Source organism: Aedes albopictus, chromosome 1 (genome assembly GCF_035046485.1).
Source record: "Aedes albopictus strain Foshan chromosome 1, AalbF5, whole genome shotgun sequence".
NCBI classification, from domain to species: Eukaryota; Metazoa; Arthropoda; class Insecta; order Diptera; family Culicidae; genus Aedes; species Aedes albopictus.
This window is the reverse complement of record NC_085136.1, coordinates 207,811,744-207,827,609: the sequence shown is the minus strand read 5'-3', so window position 1 is coordinate 207,827,609 and position 15,866 is coordinate 207,811,744. Positions and strand designations below refer to the sequence as shown.

General features: G+C 50.6%; 1 protein-coding gene across 1 annotated transcript; it reads left to right on the top strand.

The window, feature by feature from the left end:
• Positions 1-6,272: 6,272 nt before the first annotated feature.
• Positions 6,273-11,714, top strand: LOC134290816 (uncharacterized). The gene has a single exon (XM_062858021.1). It carries the CDS (start codon positions 6,273-6,275, stop codon positions 11,712-11,714), a length of 5,442 nt encoding a protein of 1,813 aa, XP_062714005.1.
• Positions 11,715-15,866: the final 4,152 nt, after the last annotated feature.

Genomic DNA, 15,866 nt, shown 5'->3' with positions numbered 1-15,866 from the left:
CAAGAAGTAAAAAAAGGACGGCCCGCATTAGAGGTGGCTGAGCGGCAGCTTGGCAAAATTATCGACTTTGCGACAACTAAGTCGAATATAAGCAAGGACCTGAAAACGGCCTTGCTTCGACTTCGTCTGTCGATGAGGCCAAGCAGGAGCACGCGGTACTCGCGTTGCTGACTGCTGCAGCGGCGGAATCCGCAAAGGAGAATGCGTCGAAGTTTACACAAACGGAGGCATTCTCCTTCGCGGGTAGTCCGAAGAGTGTGGAAGCGAATGCTCGTGACAAACGTGACAAGCATTCGCAGAAGCGGGCGAGGCAGCCGTCAGGTGAGGAGCTGTCTGGCGGCGCCCGCAAGGCCAGGCGTATAATAACCCCTAAAGTCGGTATTATGGCCGGAAAGTCGGACCCCAGCCAGGGTTCCCGGAAAGCTGGGAAGGGTGGGCCTGAAAAGGCCGGCCCGTCCCGGAACGATGGGAACAAGGGGTTGCGACCACTGGTGGGCCCTCAGCAGCCACAGAGCAGGGAGATCCAAGGAGAGGACCCTCCTTGGACAAAGGTAGAGCGGAAGAGGAAGAAGAAGGTGAATCCGCAGGTAGAAGTGCAGGTCGCCAAGCCAAGGCGTAGGAAGGCAGGTGCCAGGCGCGAGAAAGGCGACGCTATCGTCATCAAGACTGAACAGTCGAAATACTCGGACGTCTTGAAGGCGATGAGGTGCGACGCCAAGCTCGAGGGTCTTGGAGCCGACGTACGCAGTATCAGACGTACTCGTTCGGGCGAAATGATCCTGGAGCTTAAGCGCGAGAAGGATCACAAGGGCGCCGCCTATAAGAGGCTGGCAGAAGAGGTCCTTGGTGATGGAGTGGAGGTGAGGGCCCTTACGCATGAGGCGACTCTGAAGGTCAAAGACCTAGACGAGATCACCGAAGCGGAAGAGCTCGTCACGGCACTGCGGCAACAGTGCGATGTTCAGGTGGCCGCCACAGCCGTTAGGCAGCGGAAGGGGCCAGCAGGGACACAGATAGCTCTGGTTCAGCTACCTGTGGCGGACGTTAAAAAGTCCGTTAAAGTAGGGCGGATAAAGGTGGGCTGGTGCGTATGTCCTCTGACATTCCACGAGCCACCAGAGGTTTGCTTTAGGTGTCTGGAACCAGGACACAAGTCGTGGGACTGTAAAGGCCCTGACAGGCGCAAACTGTGTAGGCGATGCGGCGCTGAAGGTCATAAGGCCCAAAGCTTCACGAGTCCACCCGTCTGTATGATCTGTACCGGGAAATCCTCGAACAACAGACATCCAACGGGTGGTCCAAGGTGCCCGGCCTTCAGGAAAGCCGCAGTGAACAACAAATCACAGTGCAGGTAACGCAGCTGAACCTGAACCACTGTGATGCGGCTCAGCAACTGCTTTGTCAGGCGGTTTCTGAGTGGGAGACGGATATCGCCATCATTTCGGACCCATACCGAGTACCCGCCGGCAACGACAACTGGGTCTCGGATGGGACCAAGAAAATGGCGGCGATATGGACGACGGGTAAATACCCCGTGCAGGAGTTGGTGTCTACTACCTATGAGGGCTTCGTGGTCGCCAAAGTAAACGGGGTCTTCTTCTGTAGCTGTTATGCGCCTCCGCGGTGGCCGATCGAGCGGTTCACGCAAATGCTGGACCGCCTAACGACCGTGCTAACAGGGCGAAGGCCGGTGGTAATAGCGGGTGACTTCAATGCCTGGGCCGTGGAATGGGGAAGCCGTTTCACGAACCAGCGGGGTCAGATCCTGCTAGAAACACTGGCCATCTTAGATGTCGACTTGGCTAACGTCGGTACCAAGAGTATCTATAGTCGAAACGGAGCGGAGTCAATTATTGACGTGACCTTCTGTAGTCCTGGCCTAACAAGTAGTTCGAACTGGAGAGTAGATGATGGCTACACTCACGGCGACCACCTGGCGGTTCGCTACAGTATCGACTACAACAACAGCAGACAGCGGATAGAAGAAGAGGCGGCTAGGCCAAGGCCAAGCCCTCGTAGGTGGAAGACATCATACTTCGACGAAGAGGAATTTAGGGAAGCGCTCCGCCGTGAGCGAAACTTACTCGGTTTAGACGGCGACGAGCTGGTAGCGGTGCTCTCACGTGCGTGTGATGCGACCATGCCTAGGCGAGTCCACCCTAGAAATTGGAGGCCACCGGCTTACTGGTGGACCGACGCGATTGCGGACCTGCGCCGCGCCTGCCTACGGGCTAGGCGGCGGATGCAGCGAGCACGATCAGAGGAAGAGCGAAACGAACGGCGGGTGGTGTTTGCCGCTGCAAAAGCCGCGCTCAAGACCGAGATAAGAGCAAGCAAAAAGGCCTGCTTTGAGGGTCTCTGTCAGAGTGCCAATACGAACCCGTGGGGTGACGCCTACAGGATCGTTATGGCCAAGACGAGAGGTGTGATGGCTCCTACAGAGCAATCTCCAGAGATGTTGGAGGGGATCATTGGAAGACTTTTTCCGCGTCATGATCCTAGTCCTTGGCCTCCTTTCGTAGGACAGCCGGGGACTGGGGCTGGCGATGAGGAGAGGTTCACCGATGTGGAACTTGCGGGGATAGCTAAGTCCCTTAGCGTAGGTAAGGCCCCAGGTCCGGACGGAGTTCCGAACCTGGCCTTAAAAGTAGCTATTGCAGAGGCTCCCGAGATTTTCAGGTCTGCTATGCAGAAATGCCTGGACGAGGGAGTTTTCCCAGAAGCTTGGAAGAGGCAGAGCCTGGTACTATTGCCAAAGGCGGGGAAACCACCCGGAGACCCGTCGGCATATAGACCAATATGCTTGATTGACACGGCGGGGAAGGTGCTCGAAAAGATCATCCTCAACAGAATGTTGCGGTTCACTTCGGGCGTAAATGGTCTTTCGAGCAACCAGTATGGCTTCCGGAAGGGGAGGTCCACCGTAGACGCTATCTTGTCGGTTACAAAAACCGCCGAGAAAGCACTCGAGCCTAAGAGGAGGGGAATTCGCTTCTGCGGGGTAGTGACTCTGGATGTAAGGAATGCATTTAATAGCGCCAGTTGGGCTGCTATTGCGATGCGCTCTTGCGTCTGGGGATACCGGAGTACTTGTACAAGATTCTCGGAAGCTACTTTCAGAATCGCGTACTAGTATACGACACGGAGGTGGGTCGGAAGTGCTTTCACATAACCTCAGGAGTCCCTCAAGGTTCCATCCTGGGTCCGGTGTTATGGAATGTCATGTACGACGAGGTGTTGAGGTTGGAGTACCCAGTGGGAGTGGTGATTGTCGGATTTGCCGACGATATTACGCTCGAAGTCTACGGTGAAACGATCGAGGAGGTGAAGTTGACTACCGACCACTCGATCAAGGTTGTGGAGGCGTGGATGCGGTCCAGAAAACAGGAGCTGGCTCACCACAAGACAGAGGTGACGGTTGTTAACAACATGCAGTCGGCGCAGCAGACGGAGATCAGTGTAGGAGAGTGCACTATCCTGTCGAAGCGCTCTGTCAAGCACTTGGGCGTGATGATCGACGACAAGCTTACCTTCGGTAGCCACGTCGATTATGCCTGTAAAAGAGCCTCCACAGCTATTGCGGCACTGTCCCGGATGATGTCCAATAGCTCAGCGGTGTACGCCAGTAAGCGCAAACTTCTGGCTAGTGTTGCTACGTCCATACTTAGGTATGGCGGCCCGGCGTGGGGTACCGCGCTAAGTACTGAATGCTACCGACGGAAGCTGGAAAGTACTTACAGGCTTATGTGTCTGAGGGTTGCAAGCGCGTACCGTACCGTGTCACACGACGCTCTCTGTGTCATTACTGGTATGGTGCCTATCAGCATTCTTATCAGTGAGGACATGGAGTGCTTCGAAATGCGCGGCACAAGAGGCATACGCAAGACTGTCAGGATGGCCTCTATGGTCAAATGGCAGCGCGCGTGGGACAGTTCCACCAAAGGAAGGTGGACCCATAGGTTGATACCGAGGTTAGATAGTTGGATTAATAGGCGCCATGGGGAAGTTTCATTCCACCTGACACAGGTCCTTACAGGTCATGGTTGCTTCCGACAGTATCTACACCGTTTCGGGCATGCGGATTCTCCCGAATGCCCACTGTGCAATGGTTTAGAGGAAACGGTGGAACACGTTTTGTTCGTGTGCCCGCGTTTTCGCACAATGCGTGACCGCATGCTTGCCACATGCGGGGAGGACACAACTCCGGACAACTTGGTCCAGAGAATGTGTAGGGATGAGATAAGCTGGAATGCCGTTTCAACGGCTATCACCCATATCGTCTGGGAGCTACAGAGGAGGTGGCGCGTGGACTCGGAGAATGGCTAGTCCAGATGCAGTACAAGAGGTGGTCCAGGGGTTCGAAGTCGGCTTCGTAGGTCATACCGGTGCCCTGCGGTCGAGATCGACCCTTACAGCGATTAAGTGGCCGCGGAGAGGAAGTCCCGGTAGCGGCGCTGTCGTGGCGTCAGTCTACTGGGTTGGATCTGAGCCCGCGGTTGGAAAGGGGTCCCCGGCAAGGGTCGGGGTAGGTGAGAGCCTGCTGTCTGCAACCTACGGATGCATCTGATAGGGCCTGAAGGGTAGTAATACCCTTCCTTTGCGGGCAGGTCAGATCGGGTTGCATGTGGGCATCAGTTCTTGATGTCCGCTCAGCAGTAGGGCGCGGGCGGGGTTGACCCTGCCCGCCTTCCGAGGACAAAGGGAGTGGCGAGGACCACTCGGGAAACTGGCTAAGCGCCAGCAGGCTACCGTGATGGACTCTCCAGAGCGAGTCATCGATGTTCGTTGCTGCTAGGCTACGGCAGCTAACCTTGAGGGTGCGATATGCACTAGCCCCTCTCTGAAGCAATACCTTCTTGGTGGTTCCGGAGAGACGTAGGGTTTGGCGACCATAGGAATGTGTTTTAGTGCAGTGGTGCTCAAATTGCGGCCCGCGGGCCGCATGCGGCCCTCGAAGCTCTTGAATGCGGCCCGCAGAGTACTTTGGGAAAAGGTAACTATATAATTGTTCAAAATAATGAATTATATTGTTAAAATGTTTGAATGTTTCATAACATTTTTTGTTCATTTTTGATAATATTAATAAAAAATGACAATATCAATGCTTTTTAATACATTTCTATGATTAGTGAAAAGGTTTTTCAAAAAGTAGCAAAATTCTTACAAATATTGACTGTAGATAACTAAGTTTATTTTCATTATCATATTGACGCTGTTGGTCTTACTGAGATGAAATTAAAGGTGTTGTTTGCGCCGGTTCCCGATCGCAATAAGATTGTAGTCAGATATATCTATCAGCCACCACTACTAGAGCACTAACTCGACCATTAGTGTCCGAGCAGATGACCAATAGTTGCACTCTTCCTTCTAATGTAAACCATATTACTATTTCATCAACCATATCCCGTAACGATCGCTACACGATCGCGAGTAGGCCCGACCGCAGGTAGATACGAAGGTCAGAAAAACATCGCACCCGGTCTGCAATTAGATTAGAATATTATATTTCACCAGTTCGCAATAAACCATTCGCATGAAACGACCGCTCTTAAACCTACTCCGCGTGTGTGCTATTTGTAACGTTGTGAAACCGTCGCTAATAAAGTGCATCGTTACCCCCTCGAGAAATGAAACGTTTGATTTCGCATAAGTGCGCGTAGTCCGACGACTTGAACCGTTCCGTGAAGTACGTAAGTGAACATTTGGTCCTTCGAACCGGATCGTCGGGAAACGCGGAAGTTAAGTGGACTATTTTGTGATTCGTGGTGAACCGCGTGGTCGCTGATTATTCTCCACAAGGGAGAACAATAGGACACGGGCGTCCTCATCGAGTGTGGCTGCTTTCGTTCATCGCTTGCTGTCGTTCCTGCGACGGATCCTGAAGTCGTCATCGGAGTTTCCAGCGGAGACCGGACAGATTTGCAGAACACCAGGATAAGTACTGAGGGCAGGTTTGTCTGTGGCGCGATTCTCTGCATGCTAGATCGCCGCCGATGAAAAAGTGATTGAGCACAAGTGAATCAAAATTGGATCGCTAATAAAGATTCCTCTAATTGCTTGCATGAAATACGTGTGTCGTCCAAATTATTTCTAGCTGAGTTGAGTCCTGACCAGTCCACCGTCTCTGTTGGCTTTGTCCGCTTTGTAGGTTGGTTTGCTTTGTTCAATTCCCAGTCAAGAGCCTCTATTGTCCAGTCAAACCGCGTGGTCGATTCGAGTGTCGCGATCGAGTGAAGTGGATAAGTGCAAGTGTGACTTAACAGTGATTAATTATGCCAGTGAGTGATGATTACCGCCTTCTGTGCAAACAGGAGCGGTCCGTGCGAATTTCCCTTGAGAACCTGAAGGAGTTCGTGCAATCCCACCAAGCCGGTGCGGATAGGCATGACGTTGACCTACGCCTAGCCAAGCTAGATGAAATTTGGCAGAAATTCACCGATGTGCGGATGCGAATCGAGCTACTAACCGACGGCGCAGCAGATGATGAGATTTCCACGGATACCGAAGAGACGGAGGAGACAAAACTGCAACGTCACGTCAAGCTACAGAGGCAGCATGATCGTGATAATGCGAGAATTCTGAAGGATTTCGAGAACGAAGTGTACCAGTTGAAGAAGGCGCTGTTCAGTATGCTTCAAGCTGGTCCGAGCCGTGTGCAGCAGCCTCAACATCACCAACCGGCGGCTGTGCCGCAATCTAAAGTGAAACTACCCGAGTTGAAACTGCCCACGTTCAGTGGGAGGATGACGGATTGGGTGACATTCCGAGACACCTATAAGAACCTGATCCACAACGATAACAGCCTCTCCGATATGGATAAGTTCACTTATCTACGCACATCCCTCACCGGGGAAGCACTACAAGAGATTGCCGCAATTGAGATGTCCTCCGCCAATTATGCCATTGCGTGGGAGGCATTGGAAAACGCTTTCGAGAATAAGAAGCTATTGGTGATGACTCACCTTGATTCTTTGTTCTCTCTCGAGCCACTTCGTCAAGAAAGCTTCGAGACGTTGAGCAAACTCGTTAACGGGTTTGAAAAGAACCTCCAGATGCTCACCAAGATCGGAGAAGATCCGGATGGCTGGAGTACGCTACTTCAGTACATGCTCTGCAAGCGGCTGCATCCCACAACGTTGAGGCAGTGGGAGTCGCACTACAACTCCAAAGAGGTTCCAAACTATAAAGATCTGGTCAAGTTCCTGAAGAGTTACTGTTCGGTGCTGCAGTCCATCACCCCTGTGAAGCCATTCCAAACCGAAGCGAGGAAACCTGTTCGTCCGTCTATTAGCCATGCCGGAGTCCAACCACCCAGTAGCTGTCCATTTTGCGGAGAACCTGCTCACTCCGCCTTTAAGTGCGCGAAGTTTTCGAAGATGAGGATTTCGGAAAGGGTCGATGTCGTGAAGAAACATTCGCTTTGTTTGAATTGCCTGTCATCGGGGCACATCGCGCGATTCTGCACCAGAGGATCGTGCTTCCACTGTGGTCAACGTCACCACTCGTTGCTTCACGCGAACTCATCGACCACCGCGAATCCGTCAAGTAAATCTGGACAGTCAAATGGGAATCAACAAATGAAGAAACCACAAGGACAGAACACGCAACCACCACAAGCTAAGCCAACACCAAACGGTCACTCAACACACACTCAGCCTACACAAAGTGGACGCACAGAACCACCGAATTCCACAAATGCAAGCAATGCTCATTCACACATTTCCGCCACAGACAGCCCCAGTACAAGTTATCACACTACACCTCTTGCAACTACACGACACGTTCCACACACTGTTTTGCTCTCTACCGCTGTCGTAAATCTTTGCGATCAGTTTGGTAACTCCTTACTCGCTCGTGCGTTGCTGGACTCCGGGTCCCAGCGATGCTACATATCTGAAGCCATGTCGCAAAGGCTTAAGTTCAAGCGAACCCGTGAACATCTACCGATTGCTGGAATCGGTGGATCGCGAACTGCTTCCACTCAAGCAGTTTTCGCTGAGGTTCATTCGCTTGTCACAAAGTACGTGACGAATCTCAAATTCCACGTGCTACCGCGAGTAACTGTCGATCTTCCGACACGAAGCATCGATATTCGATCCTGGAACGTGCCGAAGGAGCTAGTGTTGGCTGATCCGACATTCCACGAGTCCGGAGCAGTTGACCTGATAATAGGAGCTGAGGTGTACCTGGAGCTGATGATCGCTGAGCGTCAAATCAAGCTAGGAGATTCCGGTCCGATTCTGCAGAACACTCTGCTGGGCTGGATTGTTTCCGGAGGCATTCCGGACGAGTCTGCTTCTCTACCAGCGGTATCGGCATGCGCAACCGAGAAGATTGAAGAAGGATTGGCACGTTTCTTTGAGCTGGAATCGTGTCGCACCACCAGCACGTTGTCTTTGGAGGAGTCAGCGTGTGAAGCACATTTCGAGAAAACGACGAAGAGGGACTCAAGCGGCCGATTTGTCGTCCAGCTACCGAAGAAGCAGTTTATGATTGATCGCCTAGGGGACACTCAAGCTATTGCCACTCGTCGCTACATGGCACTGGAGCGAAGATTGGATACTGATCCTGCCGTGAAGAAGATGTACATCGAGTTCATCGACGAGTATCTACGCATGCAACACATGCGAGAAATTTCACCAAGAGACTTGAGCACCTTTCCAGTCACGTATTTCTTGCCGCACCATGCGGTACTTAAGCCCGACAGCACGACCACCAAACTGCGCGTCGTTTTTGATGCGTCGTGTGCAAGCACTTCTGGAGTGTCGCTAAACGAAGCTCTGATGGTGGGTCCTGTAGTCCAGGAGGACCTCACTTCGATTGCACTGCGTTTTCGTTTACGAAAGTATGCGATGACGGCCGACATCGAGAAGATGTACAGAATGATTAAGATGCACCCTATGGACCACTCGCTTCAATGCATTATGTGGCGAGAAGACGCCACCAAGCCGATTCGATTCTTCGTACTGACGACCGTCACGTATGGCACGTCTTCGGCACCGTACTTGGCAACCCGCTGCCTGCGAAAGCTAGCAGAAGATGAGAAGGCTAAGTTTCCCGTCGCCGCAGACACGATAATCTACGAATTCTACGTAGACGACATGCTGAAGAGTGTCGACAGCGTTGAAGAGGCAGTTCAGCTGTCTAAGGACCTGATTCACGTTCTCGGTACTGCGGGACTCACTTTGAGAAAATGGAGTTCAAATTCTCGAGAACTACTGGACCAAATTCCTCCGTATCTGCGCGAAGAACGCTCTTCGTTGGACCTCGAGCTCTCAAACCCCACCGTTAAGACCCTTGGAATCAAATGGGAACCCCGATCGGACATTTTTCGGTTCACTGTGCCTCAGTGGAACCCTGCTACTGAGATCACCAAGAGGATCATCCTGTCCGATTTCGCAAAGCTTTTCGACCCGCTAGGCCTGGTTGGACCTAGTCTAGTTCCAGCCAAGGTTTTTCTCCAGGATCTTTGGAGAACAAAGTGTTCCTGGAACGAAACTGTGCCTGACGAGCTTCAAAACTGGTGGAGAGAATTTCGAGAAAGTTTGGAGGACCTGACCCAGCTTCGCGTTCCTCGTTGGGTTGCGTTTGGAAGCGACACAATATCTGCTGAACTCCATATGTTCTGTGATGCGTCCATGAAAGCGTATGGTGCCTGCATCTATCTGCGGTGCACTTCGTTTGACGGCACTGTCACAGCAGCACTACTCACCGCGAAATCTCGAGTGGCACCGCTCGAAGATCTAGAGAAGAAGCGGAAACAGACCTCAATTCCTCGTCTGGAGCTGTCGTCCGCACTCACCGGAGTTCATCTGTTTGAGAAGGTCGTCCAAAGTATCAAAATCACTGCCCAACCGTACTTTTGGACGGATTCGATGATCGTTAAATGCTGGATCGCTGCAGCTCCGTCACGCTGGAACGTTTTCGTTGCAAATAGAGTGTCCGAGATACAGCACATCACCCGTGGAGGCATCTGGAACCATATCGCTGGGCTGGAAAACCCCGCGGACGTTTTGTCAAGAGGCATGCCTCCAGATCAACTGAAGGACTACGAGATGTGGTGGCAAGGTCCACCGTGGCTGCGCTTGGACAAGTCTTCCTGGCCGACAACCGCGACAATCAACCCGAAGGATCTGGATCCTTCGCTCCTTGAAGAACGAACAACGGTAGCGGCTCCTGCTCAAGTTGTAGAACCCAGCCCGATTTTTGGTCTTCGATCGTCGCTTCAAGATTTAGTTCGAATCGTGTCCCTTCTACGAAGATTCGTTTATAACTGTAGGAACCCCGATGGTCGGAAAACAGGCCTTGTGAAGCACGAAGAGCGCTCAGAGGCACTACACCAGCTTCTAATCCTAGCGCAACAAGAAAGCTTCCCGGAGGATCTGATCGCGCTACGCAGAACCGGCGAAGTGAAACCAACATCAAAATTAAGAAAGCTAGCTCCACGCCTTGTGAACGGAATCATCTTGGTCGGCGGCCGGCTGCAGAACGCTAACATTTCGGCCGGGCGGAAGCACCCAATCGTTCTGGACAACCATCATCCTCTATCGACCATCATCGCCTTTCACTACCACCAGAAGAACCTGCACGCAGGACAGCAGCTCTTGATCGCCAGCATGCGGGAGAAGTACTGGCCATTGTCTGCTCGCAACCTGGCTCGGAGAGTGATCCACCGCTGCGTCAAATGCTTTCGGGCACGGCCGACGGCTCATGAGCAGCTCATGGCGGACTTGCCCGCTGAACGTGTCACTCCGGCTCCACCTTTCATGCGCGTAGGAGTGGATTACTGCGGTCCGTTCTATATCCAGTACCCCTATCGCAAGGGCGGTCCGATAAAATGTTTTGTTGCCGTTTTCGTATGTCTCGCTGTAAAAGCGGTCCATTTAGAGGTCGTGGGAGACCTTACAACTCAAGCTTTCATCGCCGCACTGAAAAGGTTCGTCTCCCGTCGAGGTCGGCCTGAAATTTTAATGTGCGACAATGCAACGAACTTTGTCGGAGCCCGACGTGAATTGGATGAACTTCGGAAGCTGTTCAACAACCAAGACTTTGTGAAAGCGATTACTAAGGAGACATCCTGGGAGAACATCAACTTCAAATTCATCCCGGCGAAGTCACCCAACTTCGGTGGCCTGTGGGAGGCCGCCGTGAAATCGATGAAGGAACACCTGAAGCGTACTCTAGGCAATACAGTCCTCGTCTCAGACGAAATGGCCACTCTGGTGGCACAGATTGAAGCGTGTCTCAACTCGAGACCCCTCACACCACTATCATACGACGCAAACGACCTGGAAATCCTAACCCCCGGTCACTTCCTGGTGGGCAGGCCGCTCACAGCAATCCCAGAACCATCTTTGCAAGACCTCAACGAATCAAGGCTTTCGAAGTGGCAGCGTGTGCAGTATTTTCTGCAACGAATTTGGAATCGTTGGTCAACACAGTACTTGTCGAACCTGCACACTCGTACAAAGTGGACCAAGCAGCGTAACAACCTTTTCGTCGGCACCATGGTACTGCTATGCGAGGACAACGTGCCGCCTCTAAAATGGCGGCTGGGTCGGGTCACAGAGATTCACCCAGGAAAGGACGGCAACATTCGTGTCGTCAAAGTTCACACGAAGGACGGAGATTTTCTACGAGCGATATCCAAAGTTTGTGTCCTACCAATACGGGACAACGAGTCGACACCAGCGTCAGCTCACGAGGAGGATTGATTCCTTCTTCATCGAGCGCCCTCTGGCGCTGCGGAGGCCTTCGGGTCTCCGCGTCCCAGTTAAGTCTTTGTTTTTCAAATTACTGTCAAAAAGCTCAGAGAATGTTTCGTCCTCCATAGCCAAGTTCGTCCACGGCGGCTGGAGCCGTCCATCCGCCTACGTGAAGTCCGTTTGTCAACCCTCCCCTTTGGTGTCTGGTCGACCCAAGATGCTCACCGCTCAAGCAATGTACCATCGAGTCCTGTTTTTCGTCTGCTAATGAAGTGTTGCGTCAAGTATTCTGTGGGGGTTTAGGAATCCCCACACAAAGTTACGTGTCTTGCATGTTGTTCGTCAATTCGTACAATCAAACACCATTCCATTTGGTCAGCAGGATGTCACGCAGAGTAAGATCGTCGTCCAAGATGTCAACCGATGAGCTCCAGCATCCTAGCGAACCCCAGATATGTGACGCCACATTCCTGAGTGCCAAACTGATGATGTTCCGACTCCAGGAGCAGTCAACCGTCGTCCAAGAAGAAGTCATCAGGAGTTCCGGTGGCGCCTTGGCGCCTGCGGAGGCGGACGGCCTCCGCGACCCAGGGAAGTCGTTTACATGTTCAATTTTTCAGTTAAAAAATCGCCTCTCATCTCATTCATAGCAACACGCCAAGGAATCCCTCAGCCGAGGTCGATCGGATGCCCACCGGAGACGACTCGTGGAGGACTTTGAGGACGAATGTAACGGTTAAACCGATTGTGCCACACAGACCGTGTGAGGAAAACGTAGTCGAGCTCCTGGGAAGAACGAACCAAGGGACAAGCTTCATCAGCACCAGTGGTTCCCACAGACAGAATAGCAGATCATCATTCCCGTCGATCAGTCGTTGCCGCAGTAAACCCAGTGCATGTTTCTGTACATAGTGTATATTATTACGTTAGTTGATAAGATGTTAGGTAGATGTTTTCTTTGTTGAAACTCGGTCATTTCAAGGCGGCCGGTATGTTTGCGCCGGTTCCCGATCGCAATAAGATTGTAGTCAGATATATCTATCAGCCACCACTACTAGAGCACTAACTCGACCATTAGTGTCCGAGCAGATGACCAATAGTTGCACTCTTCCCCCTAATGTAAACCATATTACTATTTCATCAACCATATCCCGTAACGATCGCTACACGATCGCGAGTAGGCCCGACCGCAGGTAGATACGAAGGTCAGAAAAACATCGCACCCGGTCTGCAATTAGATTAGAATATTATATTTCACCAGTTCGCAATAAACCATTCGCATGAAACGACCGCTCTTAAACCTACTCCGCGTGTGTGCTATTTGTAACGTTGTGAAACCGTCGCTAATAAAGTGCATCGTTACCCCCTCGAGAAATGAAACGTTTGATTTCGCATAAGTGCGCGTAGTCCGACGACTTGAACCGTTCCGTGAAGTACGTAAGTGAACAGGTGTTATTGTTATAAACGACAAATACTTTTACGAAGAGTTTTAAATACTGTCTACAGCTAAGTCAATTTTGCTAATTTTTATAATTAGTGGGAAGTAACTAGTAATAACAAACATTTTGATCATTTTTGTTTGTTATACGAAATTAGCACCGAAAATATTAAATATTATTTGGTTCTCTATTTCAAACTAATGAAATTAAACTTCATGCAAATTTACAAAGAGATGGAATTCTCGATGACTGTTATGTTTTTAAACGTCATATTACATCACGTTGGAACAGCTGGCTGACGTAGTGTACGGTTTGGGTGAAAAATGACCCTAATGCCAAAGAAGGGTTAATGACCAAACTAAGTTTTTTTAGGCAAATGTATTTAAGTAACAAGAGTCGCGAATTTCCAAATATCTATGATTTTCGTTTAAAATTGCATTTGTGAAAATATTACAACACCCTTGATTAATTTAGGTTTCTTTTTTTTTTTTCAAATGATGATTTTTATTCTGCGGCCCGCGACTGAGCCGCAAAACACAATTTGGCCCGCGGTATGCTTCAACCTGAGCACCACTGTTTTAGTGGGTCGAGAAGAGAGTAGTCCTGGCTTCTACCGGCATTGTAGAAGACGGCCTCAACCCCACACTACCCTAACCTTCCTGTTAGGGTGTCTGATGAGCAGATTTATCCCCCTATGGTTTAGAAGGAAAAAAAAAAGAGGGACACCGGGAACCGATTCCGGGACACTAATAGTTTTCCCAAGCATGATCTGAGATATTTTTTCTTGGTAACCGTTCATTAGGATACCTTAAAAGCCATTTGATGTGTCGCGAATATTTTTTTGGTTCTCTTTTACATTCGGCTACTTTCAGCGAGATGCCTCAAATCGATTCCGGAACACTATCAGTAGTTTCTAATGTGGGCATAGCTTATTTTCTTGCTGATCGTACAAGTTATCGAAAAGGCCATGATTTGATGTGTCGCATGTATGAATTAGGCCACTTCCGGCGGGACACCAGGAACCGGTTCCGGGATGCTACCGGTTCAGATATGATCTGAGACTATTTTCCTGCTTACCGTTCCTCAGGTTATAGAAAAAGCGCCGATTTGATGTGTCGTATGCATGGGTTTGGTTCCCTTTTATATTTGGCCACTTCCGGCGGAATACCCGGAACCTGTTCCGGAACTCTACCGGATCAGATATGGTCTGCGACTATTTTCCTGTTTACCATTCATCAGGTTACAAAAAAAGCGGTGATTTGATGTGTCGCATGCATGGGTTTGTTTCACTTTTATATTTGGCCACTTCCGGTGAGACACCCGGAACCGGTTCTGCAACCAACACTACCGGTACAGATATAGTCTGCGACTATTTTCCTATTTATCGTTCATCAGGTTATAGAAAAAGCTGCGATTTTATGTGTCGCATGCATGGGTTTGGTTCACTTTTATATTTGGTCACTTCCGGCGGGATATCCGGAACCGGTTCCGGAACACTACCGGATCAGATATGGTCTGCGACTATTTTCCTGTTAACCATTCAACAGGTTACATAAAAAGCGGTGATTTGATGTGTCGTATGCATGGGTTTGTTTCACTTTTACATTTGGCCACTTACAGTGGAACACCCGGAATCGGTTCCGGTATGCTACCGGTTCAGATATGGTCCGAGACTATTTTGCTATCTACCGTTCATCAGGTTATACAAAAAGCTGCAATTTGATGTGTCGCATGCATGGGTTTGGTTCACTTTTATATTTGGCCACTTCCGGCGGGACACCCAGAACCGGTTCCGGAACACTACCGGTTCAGATATAATCTGCGACTATTTTCCTGCTTACCGTTCGTCAGATAATCGAAAATGACGTGGTTAGATGGGTACCATGCATGGGTTTGTTGCAATTTCATATCTGGCCCCTTCCTGGGGTACCGGTCCGGAACACCTAAATGGCCATAACTCCGGAACGGCTGGACCGATTCAAACCATTTTCAATAGGAAACAATGGGACAATATTCCGCGTCGATTGAAAACAAAAGCGTTGAAATCGGATGATATTTACTATCCAAAAGTGAGGTGACATTTTTGTACACATACACACATACACACGCACACACATACATACACACACACATACATACACCGAGACATCCTACCGAGAGCAGTTCGCCAAGTCATTGGGCGACCTCGTCGGGGATGGTGGGAACGTGAAAGCTTTGTGCCAGGAAGCAACGATCGAATGCCGATACCTGGACGAGATCACAACAGTGGAGGAGCTTGGACGTGAACTGAAGACGCAATGCGAATTGGGAGAAGAGGTTCTAACGATCCGTCTGACGAAGGGGTACCAAGGCACACAAACAGCGACGATTCGACTGTCGGTGCCTGCGGCTAGCAAATTGTTGAAGGTAGGCAAGGTACGAGTTGGTTGTTCAGTGTGCCCGCTGAGGGTCGCCGCCCGAATAGCAAGGAGTGACCGCAAACGGGTGTTGAGATGCTTCAAGTGCATGGGCTTTGGACACATGTCGGCCAACTGCAAAGGCCCAGACAGATCTAAACAATGCAGAAAATGCGGAGAGAAGGGACACTTTGCGAAGGACTGCTCGCAAGCGCCAAAGTGCATGCTCTGCACAGCGGAAGAAGGAAACGTCCATTCGACGGGTGGATACAAGTGCCCTGCATATAAGAAGGCGATCGCAGGCCAACAGTAATGGAGATAATGCA